Source organism: Gambusia affinis, linkage group LG20 (assembly GCF_019740435.1).
Source record: "Gambusia affinis linkage group LG20, SWU_Gaff_1.0, whole genome shotgun sequence".
In the NCBI taxonomy this organism is placed as follows: domain Eukaryota; kingdom Metazoa; phylum Chordata; class Actinopteri; order Cyprinodontiformes; family Poeciliidae; genus Gambusia; species Gambusia affinis.
In genome coordinates this window covers 21,484,437-21,509,096 of record NC_057887.1, presented here as the reverse complement: position 1 = coordinate 21,509,096, position 24,660 = coordinate 21,484,437, and the positions used below count along the sequence as shown (strand labels likewise).

The 24,660-nt window shown below is 37.4% G+C and overlaps 1 protein-coding gene across 2 annotated transcripts; it reads right to left on the bottom strand.

The window, feature by feature from the left end:
• Positions 1 to 326: 326 nt before the first annotated feature.
• LOC122823594 (carnitine O-palmitoyltransferase 1, liver isoform-like) lies at positions 327 to 21,999 on the bottom strand. Of its 2 annotated transcripts, none has more exons than XM_044103371.1 (19): positions 21,831 to 21,999; positions 17,672 to 17,825; positions 16,179 to 16,318; positions 14,712 to 14,880; positions 13,771 to 13,872; positions 12,359 to 12,496; positions 12,089 to 12,166; positions 10,212 to 10,319; positions 9,106 to 9,193; positions 7,705 to 7,900; positions 7,435 to 7,623; positions 5,744 to 5,849; positions 5,547 to 5,663; positions 4,272 to 4,436; positions 3,398 to 3,526; positions 3,157 to 3,312; positions 2,958 to 3,071; positions 1,974 to 2,066; positions 327 to 1,613 (listed from the first exon to the last, which is right to left on the bottom strand). In XM_044103371.1, exons 2-19 carry the CDS (start codon positions 17,810 to 17,812, stop codon positions 1,491 to 1,493), a joined length of 2,352 nt encoding a protein of 783 aa, XP_043959306.1. In that variant the 5' UTR covers positions 17,813 to 17,825; positions 21,831 to 21,999; the 3' UTR covers positions 327 to 1,490. The 2 variants fall into 2 exon arrangements, with proteins under 2 accessions (XP_043959306.1, XP_043959307.1); XM_044103372.1 differs by lacking the exon at positions 9,106 to 9,193 and adding an exon at positions 8,711 to 8,795 and having other exon boundaries at positions 21,831 to 21,976.
• Positions 22,000 to 24,660: the final 2,661 nt, after the last annotated feature.

Genomic DNA, 24,660 nt, shown 5'->3' with positions numbered 1-24,660 from the left:
TTTAAGTTAGTACACTTGAAACAAGACAAAACTCAGATATTTGCAGTAGAATTGGATCAAAAAGAGCTGGTAGGTTTTTGTGTTTTTGCAGTGTAAATTAGAGCCACGATGCAACTTTTCTTTCAAAACAAAACTTTAACACAATTGTAGGAAATTTATTTCGATTTTTTTAAATTGACAAACAAAAATAGATTTTTGTTTTAAAATTAAATACATATCCTTCAATGGAACATTTGTTATATATATATATATATATACACACACACATTTTTAAAAAAGCAAATAGTTTGAATCTTAGAGAAAAAAAAAGAACTTTAGAAAATGAGTAATTATTACACAGCATATGTTATTTTTATTTTGGAAATGTTATGCACACATTGCATTAAAACACCTGGGAAAACTGAATCTATTTATTTTAAAACTGGTGATTTTACAGAATTTGAACCAGGTGAAACTAAAACGACACAATATGAGGAATTCTGGGTAAAATATATCTACATTTCAGTGAGACATGGTTGAGTATTGTCAGCATGATGCTTCCTCTACCGTGTTTCTGCACATCCTGAATTCAATCAGAAAGAAATTCAAAGCTTTTCTGTTTTTCCTAAGAATGTTTTAATGTTCCCTTATAATGTTGCATTAAAAAGCATTACAATAGCAATAATAAAACAATAAGACAAAGTGATTATTGTAAGGGTGAAAAGCCATTAAGTAACAGAAACCTGGAAATATATTTAACATCTGATGGACATCTGGAGAGCAGCACTGCTGGCTGATGTCACAATGTACCCATAAATATACAGTTTGCATTGTTTTGGCACTAATTTAACATACATGTAAAAAACTAAAATAAACCGCAGTGAAAATGAAACAGATCTGCAGTAGAAACACATGCATAACCCACCTGGCACTCCAGATCACTTACTGGTTTTATACATGTTTATATAAAAATCTGATTTACACAAACAGGAAGGAAGTCACAGACTTCTGAGCTTTTCAAAACAAAGGCTCCCAGTTTGGCATGGTAGAAAATGACGTTTTCCCTTTCGCCATAAAACCTCATAAGCAAAACTTCTCACTCAAACAAGAGAAAGTCCGCGGCTTCACTTTACACGACGGAAAGTCAAACGGATTATTCCCTGCAGTGGAGCGACTTCAGGATCTTCTATCCCAGCGCTGGACGGGTTTGGATGAAAAACTGGCTTTTTATTTTAAATTAGAATGACAAACATCAAGATAAATATTATATAGCTTCATTTTGTTAAACTAGTTGTGCACATTTTCTTTCTCCACACACACACACACACACACCCACACACACACACACAAAGTTATAGCCGCATCGATAAAAACATAATTTTCATCGTTCTACGCCATTCAAAGAAACTATTTAAACAAGAAAAACAAAAACCCTCCACCTGACGTTATGGGTCCCGCTGTGAGAAGAACAACTCAAAGTTTTCACACGTTTTTCCCAGCATCCCTTGCGTCTACTTGTCTTTTTTGACCTCAGCTTTGCTCCGCTCGTTGTTGGGCTCCTTGTAGACGGGGTCCAGCAGATGGAGCAGATCGTGCAAAGCTGCCCGGATCTTACTGCCGAAGACATGGGCGTCCTTCAGGGGAGACGGCAACAAAACATTTCCATTAGAGAGAAGAGACGGTCTGCTTTCCAAAAACATCTAAACTGGATGCTGAACTGATTAATCAATGATTTAAATAACCGTCAACTAATTAAGGAATCGATTAATCATTAATCGCTGAAAAGAAACCAAACTCAGAACCGTCAAAATCGTACAATCTATAACTTCTGCATTTAATGTAAAATAAATCCTCCATTTGTAAAAAGAACAAGCTGAAAAGTTCCTTGTAAGTCAGTAAACTGGAATTAAGACAAAACTAAACTAAAAATACATGCTAAGATTTTGTGCACTGACTAAATTAAATGAATGAAATAAATTTCAAGTTAAACTCACAGTTTCAGAACACGAGTGTTTACATGAGATGTGGAAATTAATTATGTTCTCTGTCACAAACATGTAAGAAACTCCATAACCATCATCAGCCACCTGAAAGAGACAGATCCCAGTTACACTCCGGATGAAAAAACAATATTAACGTAGAGATAAAAGTTTAATAACGACAAGATAAAACACTGTTTGTTTGTAGAGAGAAATAAAAAGGATTAAATTCCTGCCAAAAAACAATGAAAATTTGAGATTAATCTCAGACATTTTCTAGAAATAAAATTGAAAAAAAAAAAAAACTTAAAAATTTTGAGCTTAATTTGAGAAATTTTCAAAAAGGTAGAACATTTCTGAGTTTCAAAAGCAAAACAAAAAACTCACACATTTTCAGATCAATTTCACAAATTTTCAAAAAACAATAAAAAGCCAGAAATTTTGAGTTTGAAAAGTAAAAAATGTTCTAGAGCAGGGGTGGGCAACTCCAGGCCTCGAGGGCCGGTCTCCTGCAACTTTTAGATGTAGCTCCACTTCAACACACCTGAGTCAAATAATGAGGTCATTAGCAGGACTCTGCAGAACTTGAACTTGATTCAGCTGTTGGATTCAAGTATGTTGGATCAGGGAGACATCTAAGAGTTGCAGGACACCGGCCCTCGAGGACCAGGATTGCCCACCCCTGTTCTAGAGAAAACCTCAAATTTTGAGATTAATCTCGGAAATTTAAATAAAATTTTAAAAAAAGGAAGGAAATTTCTGGATTTCAAAAGTAAAAAAATCTTGAGATTATTTTCACAAATTTTCAGAAAAAGAAAAATCTGAGATTTATGAATTTGAAAAGTAAAAAATTTCAGAAATTTAAAAAAAAAAAATCAAATATTTTTGGCTTTTAAAACTCTGAAGTTCACACAGTTTTTTTTTCAATAAAATGTCTGAGATGAATCTCTGTTTTAGTGCTGTATTTTGTGTTTCTGAAGCATTGAGGGCGATACCGACAGGCCCAAAGCCGCCTCCACAGGAGATGTACTCTGGGTAGTTAACCAAGTCGAACAGCTCCCCCTGCTGGACGGGAGTCTGACTCGTCGACAGTCTCCACGGCTCAGACAGAACCTGAAACACGTACAAACCTTGTTTTTAGTCGACCTGGCCTCAGGTACGGCCTTCTGGAGGAAAATGATTTAAACTGAACAGAGACCTCTTTCAAGAAGGGCGAGTCCACTCCCAGGTATTTGGAAACCACGTAGAGGCAGAACAGGTGCCGATCGATCCCGGCTCCGGTCATTGCCATCCGGTACAACTGTTGGTGTTTCTCTGACGCGGCGTGGAACAAACGCTGGCACACGTCTGCTGGCTGATTACGTGTTGAAATGACAAAAACTGATTGGTTTGAAAGAAAACTACCAAGTGGAGAAGCAGCTTCAGCGTGACGTCCCCACCTCGCCGCCGTCCAGCGCTCGAACGAAGGCGCTGCTCTCACTGGAGCAGGAGCGAACCGTCTCCGTCCTGCCCTCCCGGAACAGGCGGGTCATGGACGCTTCGTACGTCAAACAGAACGTCCCTCGATCCTGGACAGGGAAACAAACCACAGCTGCACTTTACTTAATCAGAACCTGTCTGGCAACATGAAGTGAGAAAAAATAAAAAAAAGATCCAGAAAAGCAACAGATGAGGGACTGAGCTAAAAAAACAAAATCACTGACATTTATCAGCCTGCAGTTTTCATTTAAATCAATCAATCAAGTTATTTATGGTTTATTTATAGTTTATTTATAGTTTATTTACATATCATGTTTCAGCAACAAGGCAGTTCAAAGTGCTTTTCATCATAAAAGCACTAAAGTAAACAACTGAAACATTACATTTTACCAAGTTTGGTCGTTAGACAACAAAACGTTGGCTAGTTTTTCACGTCATTCACAGCCAAAGGTTTTAGTCTACATTTAAAGGAAGTCAGTGTTTCAGCTGTTTTACAGTTTTCTGGACATTTGTTCCAGATTTGCGGTGCACAGAAGCTGAATGCTGCTTCTTTATTTTGGTTCTGGACCAGAACCAGAAGACTTGAGAGCTCTGGAAGGTTGATACAACAGCAGCAGATCTTTGATTTATTTTGTTGCTAAGCTGTTCAGTGGTTTATAAACTAACCACAGTATTTTAAAGTCTATTTTCTGAGCGACAAGAAGAACTGGGGTGATGTGCTCCATCTTCCTGGTTTTAGTCAGGATGCATTTAACAGCAAAACAGCTCAATAATTTCCCTGGATGACTCCAGATGTGTGTGTCTGTGTGTGTCGTCCTTCAGTGAGCGACTCACCCTGAAGTAAGCCAGCTGAAGAGCCATCTGTACAAAAGCATCAGGACTGACGCGGCACTTCTTTATCTTTCCTTTGCCGAAATCTCGGAAGGAGAAAACATGGAAGTCGACGTCGTCAGCCAGAGCCTGGGCGACCGCCAGAGAGCGGGAGATCTGCTCCTCGCACTGAGACAGGAAACGGAGAGACGGTTAACTAAAAACAGCCGCTGCTGGGGTTTCAACAGCCAGGCATTTCCATCTCATGTCAACCTTAGTGATTAAACCAGGAGTCTTTAGACGGGAACTGTTACGGCCCCTGGGATCCTGAGGCTGTGCAGGCTTCTTTTTTTTTTTTGTTATGCAGGTTCAGCTTCTTGATTGGCTGCAGGAGAGCAGCCACTCCATTGGACAATGCTAGAGGCTCGTGTTGGCAGGTTTGGTGCTCCCCTTTGTCCTTTCTTTTGGGTTGTTTTTGAGTTAAGACTGATTTGTTTGAACCTCTAGTAATATAATTTGCATTTACCCAATCTTGAATCTGTTAACCCTTTTCTTTTGTTCTAATTTGGTTATGTTTTACTGTGTTTTGGTTCTGTGAAACCACCTTTTTATTTAATCCTTTTTTTCTGGACATTTTTATGTTACCGCCCCTGGACCCCTAGACCTGGGGGGCGTAACAGGAACCAATCAGAATTTGTGTCCAACTTTCAGCTTTGTTAAACTTTGATCTGATTTTAGCTGAATTCTAACGAGAATCACAAAGTCGTAATTTTACTCCAACATGAAAAAGTAACAAAAAACTGAAATGAGAAACGTTGAGCAAAGTTTTAAAGGTAATATTTAATAGAAATCACTTTAACTCATCTGCATCAAATTATTGTGAGTAACGTGGATAACTAATAAACTTTTTTTCTCATTTCAAGAAGTTCTCATAATTTTAAGATTTTTTACGGTAAAATTGTGCCTTTTTTCTGCTAATGTTCTCAATTACACAATTCACAGGGCTGATTGACATAAAATCCACTTTTAGAAAATATTTTCTGCATTTTCAAAAAAGAAAACAGGAAATTAAAAAACAGTTAAAATCTTTTTTTTTTTTTTTTCATATCTGGTACAAGAGAAAATTTGAGCTTTTTAAGCCTAATCGTCCCACCCCATCACATCCTAATAAAAATCATTTCTAAAACAGTTCTTCGTAATTGCAACATTGCAAAGGTTTGTCTCTTAATAAAAACCTCCTGCCTCCATATTCCACAGCACCGTTTATAAAACCGATAAGAAACGGAAAGAACGTCGAACCTCTGAGGGAATTTCCCAGTTGAGTTTCTGCGGTGGAGGCAGCGACGAGTCGACCTCCCCCTTGCAGTGTCCCTCCTCGTTGTAGCCGAGATGGAAGCTGTCGGTAGTGAGAACGAACTGCAAACACACAGCGTTTACTGCGACCCGATTGGCTGCATGCTGGGGTCCGACAGCGTCACACGGCAAACTCTCCTCACCTCCCACACATGGGCGACTACCGGCGCGTCGGCCCACGAGTGTTCTGCGTTTATCCCACTCTTCCCATTCTTGTAGTAAACGACTGTGAAGGATTTATCGAACCACCTGAAAGAGACCGACATGAATACCTGAGGAAATTTACACCCGCATGGCAACATGCAACAACAACTGTGTTTACTTTAAGCTTTTACTTTAACCCTCTGAGGTGCATTTAAAAGACTAAGAGTGCATTTCATTTCTGTTGGACAGTAGAGACTTCAAACTTTGTAAAAGTAGTGGTTTATATTGATTTTGTTTTATATTTACTTCCAAATAAAACCAGGAATATGATCGATCATGTTAGCCCATGCGTAAAAAGCTACATGAGTAAACGACTGTGAAGGATTTATAAAACCACCTGAAAAGAGACAATGAATGCACCTGATGAAATTTCAGGCGTATTTTAAATGCATGGATATATCTCGTAATAACAGGCGTCGACTTCAAAGGATTAAGGGGTGTCCAAAGTTTTTGTCACGTGGGTCAAAATAAAAAAAATTAAGAGACCAGTTGAAATTGTAAGTTTCTCTGCTTTCACTTTGTATAGGTATATGTTGGAGTAAAATGAACGTTGTTCTTTTATTCCAGTGGTTCCCAAAGATTTTCTGGGCCTCCCTATGGATTACAATAAAATCCCCCCCAAAAAAGAAAGAAAAAAAATCAACTGGGCACAGACTTCGTTCAACCAGACATAAACCTTTATAAATATCTTGTTTTCAAACTCCACTGAAGTTTATTTCACACTTCAGGCTAGAACAAAACACACTATAAACCATCTTTACAGTGAAACACTTTTGTGAAACTGTTTTTTTTAAATTCATACCGTTTCCCATGCCCCCCCTGCAATGGCATTTCGCCCCCCATAGGGGGCGCGCCCCACACTTTGGGAACCACTGTTTTATTCTATGAACTACTGACAACATGTCTGAAATTCGAAGTAAAAACGTATTTATCTGCAGAAAATGAGAAATAGTGAAAATGATGAAAAGATGCAGAGCTTTCAGGCCTCAGATAATGCAGAGAAAACAAGTTCATAATCATTTATGAAACAAGAATATTAATGTTTTATCTCAAGAAGAGTTCAAAAATCAGTATTTAGTGGAAAAACCACCAGGTTTTCAATGGGGTTTGGTGCATTTCTTACACAACTGTATACGGTTCCTCTATCATAAACAAATCGTAATATGACCTTCTTTGTCTTCTAAAAGTAAGCATTTAATTATTCCAATGAAGTAGTTACACTTTTTGTTAAATTGGATATGTAAATCATTATATACCCAAGAATACTGACATGACAGCATCATAAATGTGACATGACACCTTCATGAACATGAAGCAGTCTTCAGAAATGTCTGACTGTTGTGATGAAGTACCATTCAGTAAATTGTGACATTTTTAATGCAAAGTTGCATTAAAAGTCTCAAGTAAAACGTTACCAAAGCAGATTCTGGTGCTTCTGAGGAGTAAAGGCCACTGAATATTTACGTCTTCCTATTTATTAACAGATTGATACTTTTGCTTGCTTCCAACATTTTCCATTGCAGGAAGATTTTAATATGTTTGCAGTAATTTTGTCCAATTTAAAAACAGAAAGGATCCATTTGTATTTGTGATAAATCTGTGTCATTTTGTGCTGCAGGCTGGTTTTTACCTGTCGTAGCAGTTTCCATGCAACAAGGACTTGGCGTAGCGGTCCAGACCTTCTGGTGAATTGTCGGCCATCATGCCTCGCTCGTCATCGTCCAGCACCACGAAGAAGGCCGCCCTCTCGACGCAGTCTAGAGAGCGTTTATTGACGCCGCTGCTGAAATACTCCTGCCTGGCTTTCGCCCAGGTGATTCTGGTTGACGTACAAAGGAAAAGGTGAGATTACACAAACGGTGTCGTCAGACTTAGAAACTCTCTGGCTTCTTGAACTCACCTTTCCCCGGCGGTAAGAGCTCCTAGCTTGGCCTCTCCTTTGGACGGCGGCGTCGAGTTGTCGAGGATGCGTTGAATCTGGAACTCGATCTCCCGGGGCGACAGGATCCTGCCGGCCTGGTACACCCTGAGGCGGAAGTATCGACCTTTGTGGTAAACCACGATGTAGTCGCTGTCCTCCCAGTGCTGAACAGAATCTATGAGGAAGCAGAGAAGACGGACGCTGCAGCAGAGTCGGTGTTTAGGGCTTTCAAATATCTAAATATTCTGGGATTGAATTTCCCTGATTATGCAAAATAACAGTTGAGATTGTGTAACAAAAATAACATCATATATTTGTACCTTTATGTTGTTAACATTAAATTAACACTCAATGTGGATTTAGAGTAGAAACTATAAAGGAAAATCATTTCGAATGTAGTTTTTAGTTTAAAATGACATGAGAATTTTAAAATAAGTATGTTTTTATTAGTATTTATCAAATCATAACAGTTATAAAGGAAACACCTTATGGAGTCATTATGCTGTTAGTTGCCTAAATTATTAAAAAATTTAAAGCCTTAAAATAAAATTAATTTCTATTTTTAGAAACAGAAGATTTTGTTCCTAAAGCTTACCATCGTACTCGGATGTATATGTATAAAAAGCCTTAAAATAAAATGTATTTCTATTTGCAGAAGCATAATCCTGAGCTTTCTTATTGTCACCTTCCTGAAATAACGGCCTTGGTCATTTTTTATCAAGTGATTTTTGAAGAAAAAATAAAAAAATCACCACTTCCTTTTTGCCAAAAGATCTAGACCAAAGAAAAAAAAAAAGAACTTTTAGCAAAAAAATAAAATATATATATATATATATATATATATTTTTTTTTTTTTAGGAAGGTGACGATATGAAATGTTTAGCATATTAGTACAACGGACAAGAAAGGGTGAGAATGGCACAGATGGTAAAAATTATCCTGCAGTTAAAGGAGAGAGCAGCTTATGTGAAAATATAAAAACTACCTGTCAGCGCTCCGGGGATTCGACAAGTGTCAAACATCCGCTCAAACTGATAGGAGCAGCAAGGAACTGCAGACCTCAACAACCACTGAGCAGAACGGAGAGAGGCGGCAGGAGAGGAATGTCGCAAATGAAAGAGCGTTGGGATGGAAGGAAAGGGGACCAGGGAGGAAGAAATGGAGTGATGGAGTGAAGAGAAGAAAATAAGACATCAGTTAAAGAGAGGCCACCTTCAGAAGCAGACAGGTGAGAAGTGACGGAGCAGACGCCGCTTGAAGCACTGAACACTATCCTCAGCAGAGCCTGAAACCCTTCAGCGTTCCTCTGACTTTTTTGTTTTCCTCAGAACAAAAACTCTGCACTTTTGGGTTCGGATGTGTGTGTTTTAATCTGTTTACCCGTCTCCTCCCCGGGAATTCGTGTGGTGTTGTAAATCCTCTCACACTGAGCTGAGCACAGAGGAATGATGGTGCCGGGGACGCGACTCTGGGAAACGGAGGAGAACACGAGGGCGTGGAAACAACAGAGGGATGCAGGTTTAAGAAAATATTGTTTTAAACAATGAGAGAAGAGAAAGAGGGAAGGAAAAGATGAAAGAAAAGATTCAAAGAAAAGTAGAGAGATGAACATGGGATGAGGATGTGAGGGAAACGTCTCAACCATGAAATCTGTAATAAATCAAGATCCAGATCTGCTGTAAATGATGAAAAACAACCAAGAGCTGAATGATGGGCAGACATTAAAGCAGGGGTGTCCAAAGTGTGGCCCGGGGGCCATTTGTGGGCCTCTGAACAACTTAGAGCGGCCCGTTGACTTGGCCACAGTTTAAAAATTGGTTTGCTGGTTCAGGCACTTGTTTCAGATCCACATTTTAAATCAGTTTTGGTGAAATTTTCACTGATGAAAGACTGTTAAAAAAACAAAACAATACTTTTAAAGTTTTAAAATGAAAAATATAATGTGCAACACAAAGTATTCATCCATTTTATCAGTAATAGGGCCCAAAACATCCAGACATGCAGACATGGCGAAGCCCGTTTAATAAAAGGGAGGTCCACAAACTGTTGTTGTTGCTAAAAAGACAAAAAAAAATCCAGAAAAGATTATTTTTTTAATTTAGGATACAGTTTGTTGTTTTGTTTTGATCGTTTTTAATCTGGAAAACCTGAAAAACCCTTTAGACCCACAGAGAACGACAGAAATCTGGCTGCTTTGCTTACTGAATTAAAATATTACGTTTGGTTTGTTTATTTACCAAATAAAAATGAAAAATATAACAGTTTTTTACAATTCATAATTAAAAATCCCAAAAATTCTGTGACCACCGCAGCAGCTGCAACTTAACATATTTGGCCCCCGTGTCAAAATGTTCGGACACCCCTGCAGTAAAAAACTTTATACATGTAATACACTTTAGCAGCAGAAAACATCCCAAACGTCCTGCTGCCACATGAAAAAAAATAAACCAACAAACAAAACATGAGTAAAGGAGTAGTAAACTTACAGGTTTAATCTCCTCTTTGTTGAGTTTCCTGCGGTACAAGAAGAAGGCATGGATGGTGTTCCCGGCTCTGGCTGCCTGGATGGGTGTGGGAGTCACATACTGGAAGTCCTGAGCAGCAAAGGAGAAGCAAGTGGTTTAACGAGATCGTTAGATTAATCAATTAATTACATAGATTTTAACTTGTTAATTTAAATGCATTTTTTTAGTAAACGTTCACAGATAAAATAAAGTGACACAAAAAAACGGTAAAAAAATATTCAAAAGTCTTGAGGTGGAACCTATTCATCCGTTTCCTGTAGACCTCTAAAGCTGACGCACAAGAGACATCCTCAGATAGCAATAAGACAAAAAAATTAACTTTCCTCGGCTCACTGGGGCTTCATCTTTGCTTAAAAAAAATATATATATATATATATATATATATATATATATATATATATATATATATATATATATATAATTTAAATTCCCTTCTCACCCACCGCGGGTGGTGATTCTTCTTCCTCTTAGCTCGGGTCCTCTACCAGAGGCCTGGGAGCTTGAGGGTTCTGCGCAGTATCTTGGCTGTGCCTAGGACTGCACATTTCTGGACTGAGATGTCTGATGTTGTTCCTGGGATCTGTTGTAGCCACTGTTCCAGTTTGGGGGTGACTGCCCCGAGGGTCCCGATGACCACAGGCACCACTGTGGTCTTCACCTTCCAGGCCCTCTCCAGTTCCTCCCTTAGGCCCTGGTATTTCTCTAGTTTTTCATGCTCCTTTTTCCTGATGTTGCAGTCACTTGGTATTGCCACATCCACCACAACGGCTTTCCTCTGTTGTTTATCCACCACGACTATGTCTGGTTGGTTCGCCCTCACCATTGTGTCTGTCTGGATCTGGAAGTCCCACAGGATCTTAGCTCGGTCATTCTCCACTACCTTCGGGGGTGTTTCCCACTTCCTGGGCGGCCATGATGAGGGCCTCTGTGCTGTCCTCCAGTCCAGCTTTTTCCAGCCATTGGTAGGATTTTCTGATGTCAGCCACTTCGGTTATTTGCCGGTGGTACATCCCATGCAGCTGGCAGGATAGCTCAATAGATAAGTCAGCGGTTTTTCACCCGGTCGACCTGGGTACGAATCCAGGTCGAAACCGGAAAAAGGGCGCTATCCTGTCTGAAGGCAAGATCCTTCAAGCTACAGCCTACCTCATAACATGAGAGACACAAAGAAGCAAGGAAACATGCCGGCTCAGACGTCGCCCGGCCAAACAAGGTCTGCGTCAGGTGCTGGGGAACCAGAGCACCTTGACGATAAATGGGCTACTGGAACAATGAGGCGGACAACGAAGCGGAAATGGGCAAGAGGTGAAAACTTGGATCTGTTGGAATGCTACTACTCAAGTAGCCCCGATCGGAGGGGCTATATGCAAAGACTGAGGGAGGAATATATATATATATATATATATATATATAAAAATTGGTTTCAATTTTGGAAATGTTAATTTGATCTTTCATTACAGTCCACAGCATGTCTGAATGGCATATAATAAAAAAATAAATACACATATATAAACTGCAAATACTATGAATGAGTGTATCTGTAAATTATTTAAGGCCCAATACTGACCCCTGCAGGATCAATCAGGTACTACATGAGCAATTATAAATTGCAGGCCGTTTAAATAATGACTAACCAATGAAGTTCTACTCTAGCAGCATATTAAGAATTTTATAATTACCTGCATCAAATCTGTTTTTAGATCAATAAAGTCCTAAACTGGTCAATGCAGTTTATAACTTGCATCAACAAAGTTGATTCATAGAAGCATTTCCTTCATAAAAACTGTAGTATCTATAAAATACATATCCATTTTTTAATTATAAATAAATGTAAGTACCATGCCATAGTAGTTACTGTTGACCATGATGGGGCTCCGTCCTCGTAGATAGACGTATTCCTCCCACCAGTCACTAACCTGAAATGTGAAATGTGCAAAAACATTCATTCAGAGAGCTACACAGCAGACATCACAAATGTATTATTTATTTAGGCGAGATAAATAATTCAAACCACAGAAATCCACCAAATCTATTTATTATTAATAGAATTTCTTTTTTCTTTTGACTTGAACATCTAAGTAGCCTCGCTTTGATGGAGAGTCACTCACGTAGTTTGAGGCCCAGAGCGCTTTGAGTTTGAGGTACCACTGCAGGCGTTTACCGAGGCTGCTCTCGAACTCCGCGGCCAGCTTGTTTCTCCGCTCGTACTCCGCGTCGTCCACCAGGGGGCGCACTGATTCAAGATACTACAGAGGACAGGATACGATATATTATTTGATCTGATTCAGAGGAATAAAGGCTTTTTAAGTGACTTTATGGACAGCTCTACCTTTTTATCAGTTTATGAGTTTCTGTCAAATACATTTAAATTAGAATACTGGGCAATAATTAGGCAAATTTTATTCCGGAAGTCATAAATTGTACATAAACAATTTTTCAACACATTAAAAATTGAAAAAGTTACAGAAACACCGTCAGTGAACGAAGAATGAAGCCAACATTCAAGCAACACATTTGATGAGTTACAGTCATAAAAACTCAGCAACCAGAAAGTCGAACAGGATTAAAGAAACTTGGTTTTGTTTTATTCTACCAAAGCTTTCAGCAAACATCTCAAGTAGAACTCCTGGATTTGCAAATCTAGGAAATCAGCTGGAAAATTCCTGCTGGATGTTAATAGACAGAGAAAGCTACTGTTTCAGCTAGCAGAGGTAACGAGTTTAACAAACATCCAGCATTGGTGAAAACTGCTGAAAATGTCATCATATGTTGTTGACCCCTTTCACAGCAGAAAGGCTGCAGGTAATTACAGCTACTGAGCAATTCAGGTGCTAGATGTAGGAGTGATCAGTTCACTTAGTAAAAAAAAACAAACAAAAAAAACAGCAGAATGGCTGACAGCAGCAGTTTGGAAAAAACAGAATAGAAAAAAAAAATCAAACATTTAATCTGCACGCAAGCCCACTGTGTCATTAGCAAGCTATGCTAAACAGCAAAGCCAATTTAAAGAACATGATCTAATTTTGTGTGCAAAGCTTGACAAACTGCATTATAGGCTGTGTACAACGCAGTGTAAGAATGTTATCACACCAAGTTATTAAATTTATGCCAATCAAAGATAATTTGTAAGTTTGATGAAACTGCAGAGCACAAACTTTCAAACCTTTCTGTAAAAAAAAATCAGTAATAGCAGAATTAGTAGAAAGCAAGTTAGCATTAGCCTTTCTAAAATAAAAGCCAATTTTGGCAAGAAATTATTACTCTTATATTTTCAAAATAACCCATAACATTGTAAATATACAGTTGACTATGACTGGGAAAAGGTGGAGCTTACTATACATTTAAAGTTAATAAATATAACTTTATACAAGAGAAACAAAAAAGTGTTTTGCAGGGGAAAATAAAAATTAAGACAAAGATTGGAACAGAAACTTTAGATGTAAATGGGACAGAAAATGTGTTTTATTTCTCTTCCTTTTGTAATCACAGACATAATTTCCTCTGCATCATAATATCTCACCCTCTTGACTGTGTCCTTCACGGCAGGCACAGGCAGGTTTGGCAGCGATCCCTGGTAGCTGTAGAGCAGAGGCTTCCTGCCAGAGAAGATCCGCACCAGAGCCTGGAACGCGACAAACAGACCCAAACGGAGCAAATGGATCCAACTAGATGGTTTAATTTGCTAGCTTGACCCATTTATACAACAGTGTATTTTGTAGAAAATATTAAGAAATTTTTCTAGAAAATTCAAATTTTGAGATTAATCAAAGAATTCATAAAAAAAACAAAAAAAAAAACAAGGAAATTTCAGTTTGAAAAGTTGATAATTTCCTGAAATGGTCCAGAAAATACAAGGACATTTCTGAGCTGGAAAAGTCCGAAATGTACAAGAAAAAAACGTCAAAATTTTAGATTAATCTCTGAAGGTTTCTAGAAAAAACAAAAATGTTTTTGTAGAAACTTTGTTTCTCTACAAATTTTCAAAGTAGAAAATTTCCTTGTTTTTTCCTAAATTTAAAATTTTTTTTGGCATAAATTGTCTAGTTTATTTTCCCAATATAAAATGGCCCTAATACATCACTGTATGTATGTATATATACATATATATATCTATATATATATATCTATATATATATATATATATATATATATATATATATATATATATATATATATATATATATATATAGATATATATATATATACCATTAAAGATTATAATTTCTTGAATCTTTATTCAAGAAATAAAGATATATTTATTTCTAAGTGTATACATATATATATATATACACATACATAGACACTTATATGTTATATGCATGCAGATTGATTTAAAATGACTTGATAACAAAAATAGATACTTTTAAATAAAAGAGTAGACAATAAGTTGTAAGTTATGCTGTACAAAGTGTCAGAACAGGTGAACTCTGGTTGGTTAGCAGGTGAGGAAGCAGAACTGACCACCCAGATTTTGGTGGTGGTGGACATCTTGCCGTGCTGCTCGAACATCCAGCGGTGGTAGGAGAGCAGCTGCTTGAGGCACAGCCGCATGGTGAAGATGAGCAGCAGCCACAGCATCGTGCTGAAGACCACCGCTGACACCACCGCTTGGCACTGCGTGCTAATCTGGCTGCAAACCACAGTGAGACACAGTAAGCAAGCTTTCAAAACAAAATCCTGATAACGCACCATCCAGATCTATAAGACGGTTTTATGCAAATGTAGAAATTTAAATGTGGACGGAACATTTGTTCAGTTACGTTTTCAACATGCAGCCACTTTGCATTTCTCACGCCTGCATGTTTATGGAGAATCTGCACGGTAAATATCAGAAATCCTCCTTCCAACAAATAGTAAAGCAAAGGAAATATTATAATGTTAGCCTGTAATCTGTTTTAGTGCAATTTCCTGCTTCTTGTCTCAGTCATAGTTGGACAAACACCTCACTTCAGTCAAATATTTTACCAGGTTTTGTTTTTGTCAGGAAAGATTTCTCTATAATTAGGCACAGACCTTGATATTTCTGTTTAACCGCCACCATCTAAAAGCAAAACGACTGAAACTGTAAATGTAGTGAAGAGCCGCCAGACTTCATGGACCGTCAAAATAAAAGATTTAATGAAGCCAGGTATTTTGGACTAATATTTTGCATTATTTGTCAAATGTACGTCAATCCTATGAAATAAGAGTGCGTGATAATTATAAGACATAGAATGAATAAACAAGTACAGTTATCTGTAAAAGTATTCACAGCTCCTGAGCTTTTCTACAGTTTTGATGTTACAAACCTCCATGTATTTCATCTTTATTGAGCTTTTATGTGAAACTCAGCGGAGATGTCATCATTCTCCATCCTCAACCCATATTTCTATTCAAACTTGTTAAAAAGCTGCAAAAAACTTAAGACTTGGGCAAAGATTCACCTTCCAGCAGAACGGAGCTGGACTGGTTCAGACCAAAGCACAATAATGTGTTAAAAATGGCCTAGTCCAAGTCCAAAATGCTGTTAACAGACAGTCTCCATCCAATATGGATGTGTTTGGGTTGAAGAATGAGCAAGAACCAGCCTGAGGACGTGCACATGCAGCTTTATAAAGTGCTGACTCGGCAGAATTGAACCAATCATTTCACGTCACACTTCAGATTTTTACTTGTGAAAAAATGAAGACAAAGTGAAGCATTTTTCACTTCAAAACTCAATCAAATATTTGCTTGTAATATGACAAATGTAGGGATGGAAACTGTAGTGTTTATTACACTTTACCGCCTTTAAATTGAGGTTTTTGTTTATCACACGACAAGTTGGCTTGAAAAAAGTAAATATTTGAAAAAGAGAGAAAAAGTTAAGTCAGGAAAAAAATTGAAAACATGAACTTCTATTTCTATGTAATATTGATGAATGCCAAATGGATTGATAGAGTTGGTTACCTGACAGGCAGGTGCTCCTGGATCTTGGCTATGAGTCCCATGGACGGGTCGGAGCGGGTGTACATGGTGGCCAGGATGGCGATCACCACAAACAGCCAAGAAGAAGGACTGGCAGGATACACACCTGAGATCACTCTGTTCTGTTAAGGCGAAAGGAAAAAAACATTTAATTGTTTTTCTGTCCTGGATCTGAAAGTTAAATTAAATATTTCTATTAAATAAACGTAGTAGTAAACTGCTTAATGGTTGTTTTTTTTAGCTCTACATCAACTGTACATCCAAAAAGATTGGATTTTTTCCTTCAAATGAGCAAATTAGTTAGAATTTACAGACCTGTGACAATCAATAAAGTATATTTAAACAGTATTAATTATTTCAGGAAAAAATAGTATTAGAGTTACACTATTGGTAGCTGGATGTTCTATAATTATAAATGTTGAACGTGAAAATTTCTCAGTGTTTTCTGGAGGTTTTTTATCATCGTTACTGAAGCGTCTTTAAAATATCAGTATAATTATTTACCACAGGGGTGTCCAAACTTTTTGGCCAAAAATGTCAAGTTGCAATTACTGCGGGGGGCCAAAGAACCTTTAGTATTTTTATTTTTACTTAGTAAATGAACAAACTAAACATAATATTTTAATGCAATAAGCAAAGCAGTCAGATTTCTGTTGTTCTTTAAAGGGTCTTGCAGGTTTGCCAGATTAAAAACAATCAAAAAATCAAAACAAAACAACAAACCATATCCTAAATTTTTCTTTTTTTCTGAATTTTTTTGTCTTTTTAACCCACAAATTGTCTATGTATCACTTTTATTTTTCCCCAAATATTTTTAGTAGAATTTTCTGTTATACAGAGGTACAAAAAAACATTGAAATAAACTAAAATAATTTGTTTTAATAAAGCACGGTGCAATCCCTCACCTCACCCCCCCCAAAAAAACACCAGATCTCAGTCTGTCCGCACAAAAACAAAAAACTACATATCTAAGTTTACAATGTCTCAGTGTTTGTTTGCGGATCATTCTTACTTTTTCACAAAGTTTATTAAACAGGCCCAAGCCTGCCTTTTAGTAAAAGTCACTGGATGTTTTTGGTCCCTATACCTGATAAACTGGATGAATACTTTGTGTTGCATGTTACATTTTCCATTCTAAGATTTTAAACGTCTATTGCTTTTTTTTTTTTTTTTATTTCACCAACACAGATTTAAAATATGGATCTGCATCCCCCAGCAAACCAATTTTCAGGCTATTCTTGAATTGTGATCAAGTCAATGAGCCACTCACAATTGTTGAGAGGACCACAAATGGCCCCCGGGCCACACTTTGGACACCCCTGCTCTTCCAACTGCTTTGTGATCTTACCTCTGCCTTAAGCAAGAGTTCAGAACTGGCTGAAGTTCAATAGGACCTGCTTATTTTAAACCGTTTTGTCACATGTCCCAAAAAGCAGCAATAAAATAAAAGCTTTAACGGTTCGCCACTCCTCTACCTTGACTCTGATGATGCGCTTCTTCCATGAGCGAACCCCGGAGAGGTAGATCTCAGAGAGCGCCTGGTGGGACAGCCGCAGGTCGATGCCGTCTGGAGTGACGGTGAACTGGAAGGCTACAGCCTGGTGGGCCTCCGCCATGGTAACAGTGGACCTGATGGAGAGATCCGCGACATGACAGCAAACATTAAAAAAAGAAGAAAAAAAAACCTCTCAGACGAGACAAATACCAAAACTAGTGACCTCAGGCGCAAACAGCAGCCATGAAAAAATGTTTGACATTCTTCAGAGATCGTTAACTTCTGACATGAGTTTATTCTGTAAACAATCCTTTCCAAATGTCTGATACTAAAACCATGATTAGAGGCTCATGAATCTGTTCAGATTTGATGATGAAAGAGATTCTTTGAGATCAAATAAACATCATATCAATAGGGGAAAAGCTAAATTATAGCAAGATTTAGTTTGAGATTATCAAAGTTTGATGTGAATTTCTGCTTAGAAGCAATAAAGTGAACAGATAAGACGACTCCAATCAGCCGAATTCCTTGAAATGACTCATGAAATGAATACCAGGACACCAAACACAAGTTACAAGAACAGGGGAAGGAAAAATTTAAATATTTTACATCCCTTAGTTTTTGTTAATAATTAACACTTATCAACAGTCAGTCTTTGACTCATTGAAAATGTCCTTAAAGTGCATTTTTGAGGTTCTTTTAAATGGTAGAAACAAAAGAGAAATTCCTGCTGTTAATCAATTTGAACAATAAACAAAACTTTGATAACGAGGATCAGTTGAAATTGATGTAACTGACTCAGAATAATTGGATTGAACTGACTTTTTATTATTGTAAAGTGTGTTGAGACGATGTGTTGTGATGTTTCTATATAAATCCAGGTGACTTAAAAAGGCAATCTAAACTTTAATTTATAAAGAATATTTAACACTGGAACTAGAAAATATGTTAAATATCCAAAATAAAACAAAACAACTAAGAGAACAATAATTGAAATGGATTATGAAGTCTTTGTAACCAAAAACAGAGACTTATTGACAGGTAGTGCACAATAAGTACTTTATACTGGTGTCAAATTTTTGCAGCATTTTTAAAAATACCAACTTTTTAACAACTGTTGTCCACATGAAAATGATCGATCTCAGTTTAATTTATAATGCGATTAATTGATTTATTGATTATTGTGACAGGGCACACCTCATTGGTTGGATTTATATTTGTAACACATTGTGAAAACATCTATATTTTTATTCTCACTTCTCGATGATGCCCTTATTCTCGTTGTTCTACAACATTAAAATATTAATGATGACATTAAAACATCTTATTTATGGTGGGAATCACTGACTGGATGCTGATCTGATCAGCAGAATTATGTTCAGAGCATTTCCTGCTTCTCTTCACAAAAAGAAATTGATTGTTTTTATCCCTTTATAAATAGGTTATGGATAATGGCCTGAGGTTTAGTCAGCATTAACAACATGAAGGAAACCAGATGCTCATGCGTTTCCCACTAACGTGTTTCATATTGTGGTAACATGGCCGACTTCAAACAGCAGATTTCAGCACCGGTTACCTCTTCAAGCTTCCTCACAGAGACGCCACAGAGGCTGATAGACAGAAACACGGAGATACAGTCTGAGAGAGACGCCTCCGCTTTGATGAAGCTGCAGATGTGGCTTCATTTATACGGCGAGGAGAAAACAAGAAGTCAAGCAAACAAATATTTGACAGTGAATAATTTAAGATAAAGAAGAAAGAGACTGAAGGTGGTTTTATTGAATTTTCAAACTCAAAAATTGAGAAAGGATGCATGAATGGAGCAAAGCTTTTAATTTCAGAAACTGACAAATATTTAAGAAAAAAAACAAACAGGTTCTAGGTTGGTATGCTATCAAACAATCTCAGAGTACAAATGGGTAAGAGATTGTATACAGGGCAGCTGGTTAAAATATTAAAATATTGAGACCTATTTTATCCTAATAAAGCCTGAAATTATGATGTGCATTTGTGGATTTTAGGTGAGACAAAGTAGTGAATAATGTTGCTGTAGAAGAAAAACGATACATGATTTTATGTTTTGTTTTTCTTTTAATTAAAAATCTAAAAGAAACGTGGCATGCATCTGTTTTCAGCCAACCTGTGTCCTGAGATTATCAATTTAGTTTGAAATCTGTTAATTTATTTGGCAGGGACACTGCATATTAAACGCACCAGAATTAGCCAAAAGAATATTTTTCATCTGTTGTCCTTGAACAATGAGTGATTTGTCTTGTTGAAAACAGAGGTTATACAAAACAAGGTTAAAATGACAACTACACACATTTTGTCAACAAATACAATAACAAAATGAAAGGGAGGGTGACTTTATAGAAACTTTAGGAACAGTACTTATTTAAATGTGCAAGTAAAATCAAACACAAACATAAAACACCACAAAGACGTGTACCTGAAACGCAAAACATTCGCAAAACACATACAATTTTCATTCTGCCTCACAAATAAGCCCCTCTATGTGTTTCTCTCTCACATAAAATCTCAAGAAAGCAAATTAAAGTTTGTGGTTCCATTGTGGCAAAATGTAAAACGGCACCAAGGGTGTGGATAACGTCCATAAGGAGCTGCAGGTTCTGGACAAAAGGTGTGAATAATACAAGATAAAAAAACAATTGGACAACTGAAAAATTACAAGAATCCAACCTCAGATGGGAGGCGCCCTTAGCCGGGCTTGTATAAACTGGGACAAAGGTAAATGCCTCAGGCATTTAGATCACTACAGTGTCTGCATGGAAAAATACACAAGAGATGCATTTCAGTTCAAACAAACAACAGCAAAAATCTAAATTTACACACAATAAGATGACTTTACAGTAGTTGAGTAGCATTAACTTAAAAAAATATATATCAGGGTAAATTAAGATAAATGATGTAACTTTTCTTTGTCAAATACAACCTAAAATTGAAGACTTGAATTTAATGTAGAGACACGGAAAGCAATTGAAATTATAATTGGCTCATTTTCCTTCAGTTGGCTCAAATACAAAAAAAATTTTTTTCCTCCTTTGTTAAATGCAGCAAATAAAAAAAATCTCATTCTTAAGGTTAAAAATGCACCAGTTAAGAGAACATATTTATGTGATGATGCATAAATGGAGTTAACCTTGCAGTTCTTTAATTTTCTGTTGGATTTAGAACTACTACGGCTACCAAACAACCTCTAATCCATGTTTTCCTCTTGTGTGCTGCAGCCTGCCAAAGTCAGAACAAGCAGGTCAGACCTCAAAGTAAACCGGAAAGTAGTATGTGTCAGGAAAAGCCTGATTGGTGTGGGTCTGGTTTTATGGATCCGTGGCAATCAGGGCAAAACACAACACAGATCTGCAGAAGGCCTTTCTCCAGAGTTAACCTCTTAAATGAACTTTCCTTTCAGAGATGAATGACAGGAAGACGGAAAAACTAACTAACAACCACAATCACCTACAGACCTGTGTGTTAATTACAAATATTTACGGCATGTCTCTTCCCATTACTGTGTCATTAAGCAAAAAGACTTCCCTATATTGTTTCTAGCAACATAAGGGCTACTTTAAACACTTGCAGTAACATCCAGAGCCCTCATAATTTGATTAATCCCTTTATGTGGAAATATAGGTATTCCCCATTCGTGGAGGAATAATTATGAGTGTAAGCTCTTTCAATGGCAATCAAACGATATAAGTCAAGTGTAATGTGCTCTGACCTTTCTGAATCAAGAGTGTTGCTCGGATCAGTGAATTTTCAACTGGCAGCAGCTAATGTTTCAACTCTATCGGTGAAGATGGGTCAGGTAATTCAGGCTAACCGACAATGAGACCAACCGCATTCCTTAAGTAATCTGAAAGTAGAGTGGATTTTAATGTAGGAGAACAGCAGAAGCGCTTTGTCTGACTACTGAGGTAATAAATTCAAACTGGTCTTTTATGCGTTTGCCAACGTAGGGCGATTAAATCGAGCTGTCGCTATAAGTGACAGCCGAGTCAACGCTAGCTGATGCTAGTGGCGCCTAGCCAGAGCGCCCAGCACCAAAACGGCTACTGATAAGGTTTGCTAATGCTCTGCCAAAGATGCGGCCTCTCTCCTGCGACGCGTCTTACACTCACCTGTTTTTATTAAAAGAGGTGAAATGTCCAGGATTCAGTGAAGGTGGAACAGATTATTAACTTCTGACGTCGTCCCCGGTAGAGTCCCGTCGCTTTCAGTCTTCCTCCTCAGCGACTGCGCTCCACAACAGATGCTCGCTCGGATGAGTGGATGCTGCCTTCACAGAGTGTCGGAAATTTGGTAATTAAAACTTGAAGGTCGCTCTTGAACCGAAGCGCACAATTTCAGTTTTGGATAAAAGTTTGAATATATCACTGTAGTACATTTGTGATATAATAATCTAAAAAACACCGACTTAATTTGTCTATTTTTTATCACTGCAATGGTATTAATTTAATACCATGTTAGAGTTACTGATTTCGTAATACACAAATCTATCTCCAGAAAAGAAAAATGTGTATATTGTTCAAAAGTTCTCCAACAACTTTGGAGTTATTGGAGAACTTTGGAGTTTTCCAAGTTTACCTTTCAACCTTTTTAAATCCATTCTCCGTGGAAAAAGACGCGACTTCAAGTACCGTAAATTACTATAATGAAATTGAAAGCGCCATCATAACAAAACAATAGCATGCATTATCATATGGATATTCTTTTTAGTTTTGACTGGAATGATGCTGGCAGGCTGTACTGGAGATATATATATAAGTTGAGTCTGTTTCCCTGGTTATACTTTCATGTAAAAGTATGGCGGTGATGCAGCAGTTCTGCAGGAAACAGCAGAGAATCATCTTGATGAAACACATCAACCAGACTACATAGTTCCTATACGTTACCTTCATTATGATCACTGTCGATGTAGCCATTTTGGTCTTCCCTGGACCTGATTCTCTTAACAAACCATTTTTATTGTGGTTTATATTTTCTTAAATTAAGTGTTCTCAAATCAGAACACAGGTAAACACTTTTAAATGTGGAATTTGATTTAAAAAACACAACTGAAAAGGGGGGAAAACAAGGAATAAATATAAACTCACCTTGTGTGATGTCATCACAGGCATGTGTTTATGAAAGATTGATTTTGTGAGGGTAGATTATTCTTGATTTAAATAACTACCTAAAAGTAAAACTGACAAGGGCATCTTATTTTTTAGATGACAAAATGCACCTAAAGAGAATTTAATTATACAAAAAGAAAAGCATGTGTAGTAGCTTTAAGTGTAACAGAATATCATTAAAACATTTAGAAACATAAAGTGAAAGGTAAACAACTTTGTAACTAAGAAAGTAAATAGACACACATATAAATTTAAGGTTTATTATTGTCACCATAACAATAATGTGAATCTCTCTTTATTTTGACCATCAATTCAATCATAATTGTTCTTTTGTCACAGGCAATAGTTATAATAGTGCACTTTTTATATTTAAATTATGATACAGACACTTCATTTTTTTAAACACCTTATTCTACTGACCCTTATGAATGGAGAATAGTTTACAATCTTAGCCAGGGCTGGGTCAATGAAAGTGAAAGTGGTTTGAGAAATGAAACCAGAAATGAAGGCGAGCGATCGTAAAAGTGTGTACTAACAGTGAGGCAAACAACTCTGTACATTTTGTCTGGTGATGATGGGTATACGACAGGGTGGCGGGGAGTGAAGAGACGCAAATGAGTGAAGCGAACGCTAAAAATGTGTAAAAGAGAAATAAACAGCGCCTTGTAGGGTTTGGCTTCGGTAGTTAATTTGATATGGTTAGGTTGGGCGAAGTCGCCATGCGGAATCAGCTCAACGTATAGCTACTGCGAAGCTTTAATCTCTCTCTCTCACTCAGTCATCAGTTCACACACAGATTCCAGAAACCAGAGATAAACATGAGAAGCTTGAGATTCAGACGAAGGTCACTGAGGAAAAGAAAACGAGTCAACACATCTATCAGAGGAGGAAAGGAAAATCAGAGTGATTATGAGTGAGTTAGATTGTTATTAAAATGGTTCTCATGACATGGGATACACTTTGTAAACAAACATATGGCAAAACCGAACTCTAACTTAAATTTATAAATGAATAAATAACAAAATAAATAAATAAATAAATAATCAAATAAATTAATGAAAAACTGAAACTCCTGCACTACGTTGCATATTGTGCTGAATGGAAGACTGGTGAAGAACACTGACTGGTCTGGCGTAGTACTGGGGTAACATGTGGATGTCCGAGTTGCTACGTCGTGCTTGTCCAATGGCGTGACACTTGGAGATCCAACGCTTGGCTTGTTGGTGAACACTCAGATGAGGAGTGCGGGGTTGTTGGGAGATGCTTGCTTCCTGTTTTTTTTAAGTCCTGTGCAAACCTTGTGAGTCCAGCGTCATAAAAATGTCCACTCATGAGTTTTCTGTTTTATTGGGTTTTTTTTTTTTCCTTACGGTCAGTATGTGAATACAATGGCAATAGGAGATAAGCTTCAGATGAGAGGTGCTTTCTGGTTGATCCCAAGGTCAGGAATGCTCTTCTGATTCAGTCTGGGCACAAACACCTCCAACGCGGTTCAGAGATCTATTCACGTATTAACAATGCCCTCCCCATGGCCCTTAACGCAATGTTCATGTATCTGTTCAAACCAAAGCAACCGGAGCAACGAGGGTCCAATGCAGAATCATAGATGCATTGTTTTATACCGTCTCTGAGTAAAAAGGAAATACAAAACAACTCAACTTATGCCAACAACGTTCAGACTGTTTCTGCTGCTGTCTTCACCAACACCACTGTGCTACTGACATCCTCAAATAAAAGGAAATACGTTAACACAAATAAAAACCAAAATAAAAAAATAAGTTTTTTCACATTCACTTACTTAGCTTACTTGTTGGCTTTCTTTAGATCAACAAAA

Bases quoted from the DNA above. Each gene is read 5' to 3' on its own strand.
- LOC122823594 (XM_044103371.1), bottom strand. From the start codon at position 17,812: ATGGCGGAGGCCCACCAGGCTGTAGCCTTCCAGTTCACCGTCACTCCA. The intron at 16,319-17,671 runs GTAGAGGAGTGG...TCGCCTTAACAG, and splicing joins AGCGCATCATCAGAGTCAAG to AACAGAGTGATCTCAGGTGT. The intron at 3,527-4,271 runs GTGAGTCGCTCA...TTCCCTGTCCAG, and splicing joins TTCAGCTGGCTTACTTCAGG to GATCGAGGGACGTTCTGTTT.